The sequence below is a fragment of the Anomaloglossus baeobatrachus genome, chromosome 11, assembly GCF_048569485.1.
Source record: "Anomaloglossus baeobatrachus isolate aAnoBae1 chromosome 11, aAnoBae1.hap1, whole genome shotgun sequence".
In the NCBI taxonomy this organism is placed as follows: domain Eukaryota; kingdom Metazoa; phylum Chordata; class Amphibia; order Anura; family Aromobatidae; genus Anomaloglossus; species Anomaloglossus baeobatrachus.
The window spans coordinates 51567964-51578212 of NC_134363.1; the positions used below are offsets into that span (position 1 = coordinate 51567964).

General features: G+C 46.4%; 1 protein-coding gene across 1 annotated transcript in view; it reads left to right on the forward strand.

The window, feature by feature from the left end:
* LOC142256741 (oxysterols receptor LXR-beta-like) overlaps positions 1 to 7456 on the forward strand; it is a 63979-nt gene extending 56523 nt beyond the window's left edge. Inside the window, exon 10 of the mRNA XM_075328601.1 lies at positions 5429 to 7456. Within this exon, the coding sequence (XP_075184716.1) occupies positions 5429 to 5575 (147 nt within the window). The 3' untranslated portion in view covers positions 5576 to 7456. The remainder of the gene's footprint in view (positions 1 to 5428) is intronic.
* Positions 7457 to 10249: the final 2793 nt, after the last annotated feature.

Genomic DNA, 10249 nt, shown 5'->3' on the forward strand with positions numbered 1-10249 from the left:
GGTCGGCTGTCCTGGCATCTGCTGAGCATGCAGCTCCCCTCTCAGGGCGTTTTCTGCTTCAGCTCGCTCAATAAAGCTCACAAAGGACTCTCCTTCTGGGCTCAGACCCCGTCCTCCTGACAGGGAGACGCAGGGTCCCCTGTCCTTCCCCGTCCCGCAGCTCCGATTACGAGCTGACTCACTGGACGAGGAGGATGTCTCTACCAGGGGCTCGGACGCTACTTTATGTACATTGATCGTCCGTACGTGACGCAGAGCCAAATGATTGGATTGCGTCCATTATACTTGTACTGGACCTCCATCCGCCCGTATCAGGGGAGTATTCCCCGCTGGCAGAAAGGCATCAGTATACCTTTAACAGGACGAGGAGTGTGTTCTTTAACCACTCCAGTTTTCAGCCTGCTGCGTCCAAGCTCACAGCCTGTCCTGCAGACCCCAAAGCGGGGTTCTGCGGCCTGTTTCCCCCTCCCATCAGAGGTGGTCAAGGAGTGTACTCATTCGCCAAACGTGGCCCCTCCAGTGTCCAGACTTTCAGCCCGGATAGTTGTATCAGTGGCTGACGGCACCTCTATAGGGCTCCCACGGTACATTAATTTTGTACTGAACCCCAATCCGCCGGAGTTACCTTACCTAGGAGAACACTAAGTGTGTTCCTTAACCACTCCAGTTTTCAGGCCCCTGTGACCAAGCCCAGGGTCCGCTCTGACAGTCGCTTCCCATGAAGCGTGATTCTGAGGACTGTGTTTCCCCTGTCCACCAATGGTGGTCAAGAAGTGGGCTCAGTCACCTCAGGTGGCTCAGCCCGGACCGTTATGTCAGTGGCTGATAGCTCCTCACTTAAGGTTTTGCGGTCCGCCCGGTTGTCCTTGGGCCAAGTCGGTATTGGGGCGGCAGCAGCTTCGTTCTCCTCAGCTTTACGGCAGTGCGGTTCTTTTGTACCTTCTCTGCTTGTCTGGAGGAGATGCATTCCCTCACAGGGACTCTATGCCCAAAACGGTTGCCTGAACTTCCAGACTTCAGTCTTTTCATCCTATGCCAGGTCTGCCATGCTGGACACCGCACGGCGGTGGTCTTGGCTACTTTCCTCGCTATCCGCAGGCTCCTGTGGCTTCGGTAATGGAAAGCAGATGCCTCTATAGGGGTTCCTTGCTGGGCTCCCCTTTGGTGGGACCAGTCTCTTCGGAACCAACTGGATGAAATTCAGGAAGCTCTTGGCGGGGAGAGTTCTTCCTTGCCACAAACCTAAACCAGGGAACCTGTCCAGGACAGGAATCAGTTGAGGTTTTGGTGGCGTTCCTCCATCTGATCGTCCTCTAGCTCGGCCTTGGTTCATAGAACCAAATAGCTTGAAGCTGCGTCTTCAAAAGACCGCAGGAGATGCTACCACGGAGTCAGCTTCCTCCGAGCTATCTAGCCACGCCAACCACCTCCTTGGTCGGTGGCAGGCTCTCTCCACTTGGCGACGTATGGTTCTACCACGTCTCCGTTCAGTGGGGGCGGGATCATATCTCCCATGGCTACAGGATGGATTTCTGTCCACCTGCCAAACAGATTTTTTTTCTGTCACCTCCCGGCTCCAAGGCCGCCGCCTTCTCACAGGCCGTGGCATTTCTTGCAGGCCAATGGAGTAATTGTACCGGTTCTCGACTGGGAACGGTTCTGAGATGTTTGCTCAAATCTATTTCTAGTCCCCGAAGAGGGCGGTGCCTTCCGACCTAGATCTTTAGCTTTTTCAGCATGGTCAGGTGTGGCATTTTCACATGGAGCCTCGGTCTTGTTCCGTGTGTTTTTTTTTTTTTTTTTTTTTTCACCGGATCAATCAAGAACCCAAGGAGATTCCCTAGCAGCCATCGGCATCAGAGATGCTTTTCGGCAGGGGTCAATCGCAGTTTCACACCAGCGTTGACTACGTTTTGCCATCGGAGTGGTCCAATTCGTGGCTCTTCCCTTGGGGTTAGCCATGGCCCCTCGAGTATTCTCATTGGGGCTGCTGTGATTAAGGTCCTGCACCCCTAGGGATTGGCAGTGATCGTTTGCCCTGGACGGCCTTCTTCTCGGGGCTTCATCCAGTGCAGACTCTTAGCAGAGTACTTCGCTTACTCTCGCCACTCTAACCTATTCGGGTGGCTTGTCATTCTGTTCAAGTCCACTCTGACTTCGAACCAGAGGTTATCAGGGACGCAATTCGAGACTCTGTCGGCTCTTGTGAAGCTGCTCTTAGTCGATTAGTAGTCCCTCCGCTGGCGGTCGACGTCGTTCTATCAGACACCAAATACTGGTGCTGGTCAGACGGTGGCGTCAATGGAAGCGATTCCTTGCCCAGTTTCTCCTGCGTCCTCTGAGACTGGATGTTTTCCGCTGTACACGCGAACTCCCTCCTTCCACGGGGTGGTGGCTTTGCCACTGACCAGGGGCTTGTTTTCAGTGGTGGTTTCGGCCACTCTGTCTCAGGGACGCTCCTTCCTGGCCCCGTCCCGGGTGATCCTCACCAGGGTGCTGGTCTTTCCGCCTTGGGAGCAGTATATCTCCACTGTGGAGCGCAGGGCGCTTGGACTCTGTCCGCTCAGCCCTCTGGATCAATAGGCTGGAAATCAGAGCTCTTTTTCTAGCTCTCTACGCCTTCACCATCTGTTGGCGGCTAGGCACATTCGAGTCCAGTCGGAAAACGTGACAGCGTTTTCCTACATCGACTTCCAGGGCGGGACACTCAGCCGCCTGGCAATCTTGGCGCCTCAACATTCTTCAGTGGACAAGGGACTCCTAGTCCACCGTATCCGCAGCCCACATCCTAGATGTCAAAACTGCGAGGCAGACTATTTCAGCTGTCCAACCGTGGTCCACAATCCTCAGGTTTTGCGGTAGACACACTGGCTCATGTTTGATCCCAGCTTCGTCTCTACCTCTTGCCCAGAGTCCTGCGCAAGATCAGTAAAGGGGGCCGTCGGGTCATTCTCTTACTCCAGACTGACCCAGGCAGGCTTGGTACCCTGACCTGCTCCTTTTGTCCGTTAGGTTGCCATGGCATCTTCCGGACCGTCCAGACCTTTTCTCAAAAGGTCCGTTTTTTCCGTCAGAATTCTGGATTCTCAGATTGACGGCGTAGCTATTGAGTCCTGGATCTTGGCGACTTCTGGTATCCTTCCTGAAGTCATCTCCGCTATGACTCGAGCTCCAAAGTGTCCTTGGACCTTTTTAGCCTTGCCGACCCTCCTGTCCCTTCCACAGTCCGGTCTACAGCTAGGACTATCCCTCATTAAGGGACAGGTCTCGGCTCTGTCAGTATGTGCCAGCGGCGTATCGTCCGGCTGGCTCCGGTGCGCTCCTTTAAGGGCGCATCTCACATCATTCCGCCTTTCCGGCGGCCTATGGAGCCCTAGGACCTTAATCCGGTCCTCCCGGTTCCCGGAAACCCCCCTTTGCGCCTCTTAGGGAGGTTTCTTTGTTTCATATTTCACAGAAAGTAGTCTTTCTAGTGGCTATAATTTCCCGCCAGGGAGTTCTGGCGGCACTTTCTCTGAGTCACCCCCTTTTTGTTTTGGTCTTTTGCATCAAGACAAGGTGGTCTCCGTCCGACTCCGGACTTTTTTCCCTAAGGTGGTTACAGCTTCCACCTTATCCGGGGCAATTTTCCTGCCTTCCTTTTGTCCGGCTCCTGTTCATCGCTTTGAGGAAGCTTTGCATATCCTGGATCTGGTGCGGGCGCCCCGGATCTATGTGTCTCGCACCGCCGTTATTAGGCGGTGCACCTCTCTCTAGTACTGACTGCTAGTCAGCGTAGCGGTCTCTCGGCATCTAAGCCGACCCTGGTTCGTTGGCTTAGGTCGGCCATTTCCGAGGCCTACAAGTGTACTCAAGTGCCTTCCCCGCCGGGGATTAGAGCACATTTGATCAGACCTGTCGGTGCCTTTTGGGCTTTCACACCAGGCTACGGCTCAGTAGGTCTGTCAGACTGCAGCTCGAATTAGTCTGCATACTTTTTCGAAGCTCTATCCAAGGCATGCTCTTGCTTTGGCAGACGCGGGTTTGGGCAGACGCATCTTTCAGGCGTCTGTCGCCCATTTGTGAAGTTGGGTTTGCCTGCTTCTCAGTTGTCTGTTTATTCCCACCCATGGACTGCTTTTGAACGTCCCATGGTCTGGGTCTCCCATAGGAACGATAAAGAAAAAGAGAATTTTGTTACTTACCGTAAATTCTTTTTCTTATAGTTCCGTCATGGGAGACCCAGCACCCTCCCTATTGCCTGTTGGCAGGTTTCTTGTTCCGTGTGTCTTCACCGGCTGTTATTGTTGTAGACAGAGGTTCCGGTTCTTCCGGATTTTACTCTGTCTCTTCTTGTGGGTGGATGTCCTCCTTCAGCTTTTGCACTAAACTGGCTAGGACTGGCTAGCAGGGGGTGTATATGCTAGGAGGGAGGAGCTACACGTTTTGAGTGTAGTAACTTTTTGTGTGTCCTCCGGAGGCAGTAGCTATACACCCATGGTCTGGGTCTCCCATGACGGAACTATAAGAAAAAGAATTTACGGTAAGTAACAAAATTCTCTTTTTTGCAGACATCCGAAGCTGAATTTTATGGTCAGGACACAGGAGAGGTTTTCTTGTGACGACTCTTCCACGAAGACCATATTTGTGCAGGTGTCTCTGAACAGTAGAACAATGTACCACAACTCCAGAGGCTGCTAAATCTTCCTGAAGGTCTTTTGCAGTTATGCTGGGGTACTGATTTGCCTCTTGCAATCCTACTAGCAGCTTTCCCAGAAATTTAGCTTTGTCTTCCAGACCTTATCTTGACCTCCACTGTTCTTGGTAACTTTCATCTCTTAATTACATTTTGAAGGAAGGAAAGGGCAACTTGAAATCACTTTGCTATCTTCTTACAGCCTTCTCGTGGGCCTCCACCTTTTTTCATTTTCTGAGTGCTAGGCAGCTGCTTAAAAGAACACCTGGTTAGAGGAGGCTGGGTTTTTATAAAGCCATGAAATTTGCATCACATGGCCTTTCCTAACGACAGTAGTGAACAAGCCATAATTTTAACACGCTAAGTAAGGTCTGAAACCTTGGTCAAAGTTTTCTGAGGACACAGATCTCCAAAGGTGCCCAAACTTTTGCATCGGTCAGTTTTCCTTTTTGTAATGTTTAAAATGTAAACGATGATTTTTTTTTTTTCGTCATTCAAGACCACAACTTGTTCCTCAAAAAGCAAAAAGAATATATCTGCAAAAAAATGCGGCTGTTGGAAAAAGGGTAGAGAAAAACCCCAAAGAATGAAAAAACAGCTGGGATTTAAAGGGCTAATGGGCCTTTTCTTTCCCTTCAGTAGTTATAGATTTTCTGAGTGCTTCCTTAAACATACATTGTATATACTTTAATTTGGTTACCTATAATATCTGATAATTGGGGTCTTTTCTCTGATCTTTCTGTTGCTCCCCAGGATCACCTGATGTTTCCTCGCATGTTGATGAAGCTGGTCAGCCTCCGCACCCTCAGCAGCGTGCACTCGGAGCAGGTGTTTGCCCTCCGACTTCAGGACAAGAAACTGCCACCTCTACTATCCGAAATTTGGGATGTTCATGAGTAGAGGTTAAAGGACAAGTGCGTACCTGAGGTTGGAGGACCTCCTTATTGTGCTGAGCGATGGACGATCCAGGCACTGCGTATGGACCCGAGCGCCAGAGCTTCATCAGAGACCTTTCTGATGTCACGGCGGAAACGTTTCGACCAACCTGAAGAAGGGTTTTCTTCCCCCTGAATGTCTTGGGACTATAAACAGCTTTACAGTGACTTATTTATAGCTGGCCGTATCAGTAGGAAGGGACACGTCTCCTTTTCTTGGGGCTTCTACCATACTTGTCTGGGGCTGGTTTGGTTTAGGTGAACCTTAGATTGGTGAGAAGGTTAGAAACGGGGGGGTTTCTTGCCCCCTGCCCGGGATGATAACTTTTATAAAGTAACTTCCCCGCAAGACTCGCAGAGTCTTGTGCTTAGGTGTAAATGTACAGAGATACTTTTAGTTTTAGTCTTGTGACTGAGCCACTGGACTTCGCACTAATCCTGCTGTTGTGGAACGTAGTATTTTCTAATACAGAGGCGGCGAAACGTTGTGCTATGAGGTCCGCTGCCCCCTAGTGCTACCGTAGTGAATCGGGTATCACTATGTTCGCTTCTGCAAAGGTTCATGGATCAGGTTCCCCTCTCCCAATGCATCATTATCTTCCACCAGCTGGAAACTACTTAAGCCTTCCCTTCGGCACATCTTGCACTTACATGGACGTTTTAGTTTGCACTTACAATTTCTTTCCCCCTTTTTTTTGGGCATTTAAGCCGGGTCAGAGTCAGGCCTATATTTTAGTCTAAGTTGGGACTATTCCTTTAATATAATGAAAAAAATAATTTTAGGCAGAGGAAAAAAAAAAGAACATGGAGTAGCATATTCCTTACCTTCCCTTAAAGGGATTATTAAAAAAACGAGCAACTTTTTCTATTTACCTCCTTATTAAAAATAAGATTTTTTCTTTTCTTTTGTATGGATCACAGCCTAAGTCCTTGGCCACCTCTGTAACTGGTTTCCAAGGCAAGAAGTGTAGCACTTACAAGTTCTTTGCTATATTACTTGCAAGTGCTGCTTTTTCCCTGCCTCTGCTTGCAACAGGGGAGATTGCAGAGGTCGACAAGCAGGAGGCAAAAGAGCAGTGTGCTCTTTTGTATGGATAACAGCCTAAGTCTGTAGCTTGTTTCCAAAGCAAGAAGTGTAGCACTTACAAGCTCTTTGCTATATAGCTTGTAAGCACTGCTCTTTCCCTGCCCCTGCTTGCAACAGGGGAGATTGCAGAGCTCGACAAGCAGGAGGCAAAGGAGCAATGTGCTCTCTGTTGTATGGATCACAGCCTAAGTCCATGGCCACCTCTGTAGCTGGTTTTCAAGGCAAGGAGTGCAGTGCTTACAAGCTCTTTGCTATATAACTTGCAAGTGATGCTTTTTCCCTGCCTCTGCTTGCAACAGGGGAAAGTCCAGAACTCAACAAGCAGGAGGCAAGGGGGCAGTTTGCTCCTGAAGATGCGGGCTCCCCTTTAAAGCAGCAACTTTATTTCTATTACATCTCGACAATCAATAGTCTTGGTTTCTAGCACTTAGATGGTAGGAACTAGAAGTAACCAGTCGCAATACAACTCATCCTTTACCCCCAAAAATTGTAATGCTAACATTAGTGCCCCCCTTATATTTTCTGATTATATTAAATATGGCCACCACGGCTTGGGGGTTTCAACGGATCTTCCCCCAAAAATAGGTTTAATTATGTATTAATAATTACCTTATTGGATAACATGAGCCCATGGACGGCCATGGAGTAGATGGGAGGAATGTTCGTGGGAGACGACTTGTCCTTGGAAGTAACGCTCGTCCCGTCATCTTAACAGCTACATTTGACTGCCGTAAACGCAACACGCTGCCGTTTCTTTTTTTTTTTTTTTTTTTTTTAAAAAACAAAACTTTTTCAAGAAAGCACTTTTCCCGATCGTCAGACGTGATCCGATGCCGTCCCTTTTAAGTAAAAGTAGTGAAGACAGGTCCTACTCCTTTGCCTTGCAGAGCAGACAAGTCTTATTTAGTAAATATTTTCCTACCACCATTAAATTACAAGGCTGGAGTATTTTTTTTTTTTTATCCCCAACTCCTTTAGTGTTCCTCTGTTATTCCTCCTGGAAATGAATAAAAAAATAAAAATAATTAAAAACTGACAACTTGTTGAGTACACATGTGACTGGACAATATTAGACTGTGTATCAGCACCCAGCTTTTACTGCGTGAATTTCCAGGAGGAGTAACAGAGGAACACATACAATACAGAGTTATAAGAAATGTATATTTTATGTGCATTAAATGTTTCTACTAAAGCAAATGAATAAAGTCCTCTTTAGTTTATAAAGAGAAGTCGTCCATAGGGACCTGACAAAGTGTCTACGCGGACTTTACAGAGATATGCAGTATATATTTGTATGTATATTATGGGACGTATAGACCCATTCCGAGAGGATGTCCACATGTCATTATCGCTTTGAGGCTTCCAGGCCGACAATCCAGCTTTGCTTCTTTATTATGTTTTTTTTTTTCATATTGAAGCAAAATATGCAAAACTTCCAACGGTATGGATGCTGCAATATATAAAGGAGAAAAGCCTTGAAAACTGCACGGTTGTGTGACCTGGTGTTTATACTGCTGTACAAACTGTCCTAAAATCCCGATGTGCTTCCCAGGACCACCTGCATCATACTCTATTTAGCCATAAGGAAAATCCAGGTCCCTTCTAAGTATTTAAAGGGGCTTTTCCAATATTTATAACTTTATATTGTCAGATAGTGCTTTTAAATCTAAGCAATTTTGCAATTTATTGCTTGTTAAAATTTTTCTTAGTTTTTTAGATATTGCCACTTTTTTTTGTTTGTTTACACCTCACTTCCTTAGAAATCGATCAGAACAGCAGTATTTACAAGCTTTTTTTTCTATTGCACTTGTTCTTAAGCTGGAGTGGGCTGTTTACTTCCAAATCCTGGCGCAGTGCTTACAAGCTAGACTGCAGCGGTGGTCGGTCTCCTAGGCAACGAGCTGTAAACAAAAGAAAAGTGGTAATATCTCAAGAACTGCTGGAAATTTTAAGAAGCCGTAAATTACAAAAGTGCTTGTTTTCACATGCACTATCTGACCATATCCATATATGAAGATGGGAATAACCCCTTTAATACTGTTCAAATGCATTTTAGTATCTCTATTATGCCTGCAATAACCTTTGTGGGGGTGCACGTTTGGTCAGGTTATTGCAGATATAATGCCTATGCTAAGTTTTTTTTTTATATTTTGGATCTATGGGAAGGCTGATTTATTCCTTTTTTGTTCTTTTTCTTATAGAAATACATAATGTTGACATCCACACTAACAAAGCACCATATGTCACCTTTTAGAAGGAAGCACCATATGTCACTTTAATAATTTAAATTTTCTCTTTTGTTTTTCTTTGCTTTCTAAACGGTAGTACTATACCATTGTAATACTAGTACCCTATACGTCCACATCTATCCAAACAGCAAGTAGCCAGTAATTAATGCTTACCTGCGAAACAGAAGGATTGGATACAGATTCCTCGAACGCAGAGAATAACAGTTTGACCTTTTTTAACAGCTTTTTAACCTATTTTTTTGCTTTACATTTGACATTAGACATTGGTGGTTTTTCCTTTTTAAATGGACTGTTCAAAAATAAAGTGAAATCCTGTTGAAATAGATTACGTTTCCTTGCCTTTGATACCAACCGGAAAGGTTTTCATGTTTCTTAAAGGGGGTTGTCGCCTCTGGACTATACCCCTTTTTTTTTTTTTTTTTTTGGTTAGAGTATTCTCGTAAGTTGGGTTGTTTTAGACGGCAAAGGAAAAAACTTTCCAAATTCACACTCCGATGTACGTAACGGTCACATAAATTCATTGGAATAGAAGCTGAGCTGCAGTACCAGAAGTGACCACTAAACAGGATATGGAGCTGTCCTACCGCTAGGAACGTGAATCGCCCTTCGGCACCTACGCAGGAGAAATAAGGTACTACACCTTTTAAAATTATATATATTCGAATATATAAAGCTGAGTGTGTGTGAGTGTATGTGTGTATGTCCGCTAAAGGAATCTGCACGTCGCATTTACAATTGCAAAATTTTGCACAGTTGCCTAATGTGACTCCGGGTACGTTGTAGACTATGTTTTGACAGGAAAATGTAACCCCGCGCTTTAGTTACTCTCCAAAAAACCTGCCTCCATTAAACTGAATGGAGCTGTGAGCTACAGGTTATTAATAGCAGCTGTGATTGGTTGCTATAGGAACAAAGGACATTCATGGTATAAGAGGCTTATGTGTGAGGTAATATGATGTCAGTGAGGAGACAGGCACAGACAGACAAACAGACAGAGACAGGAAAAAAACCCAGACAGAGACAGACGGGAAAAAGGCAGACAGGCAGGGGAAGAGACATACAAAGACAGACCTGGAAAGAGAGAGACACAGACAGAGAGAGACAGACAAAGACACAGACAGACATGGACAGAGAGACACAGACACACACAGAGACAGAGTGGGAGAGACAGTTTACTATTCCGGGCAACGCCTGGGTACTACAGTTAGTGCGTATGTATGTATGCATGTGTGTGTGTATGTATATATGTGTGTGTGTGTGTGTGTGTGTGTGTGTGTGTGTGTGTGTGTGTGTGTATATAATA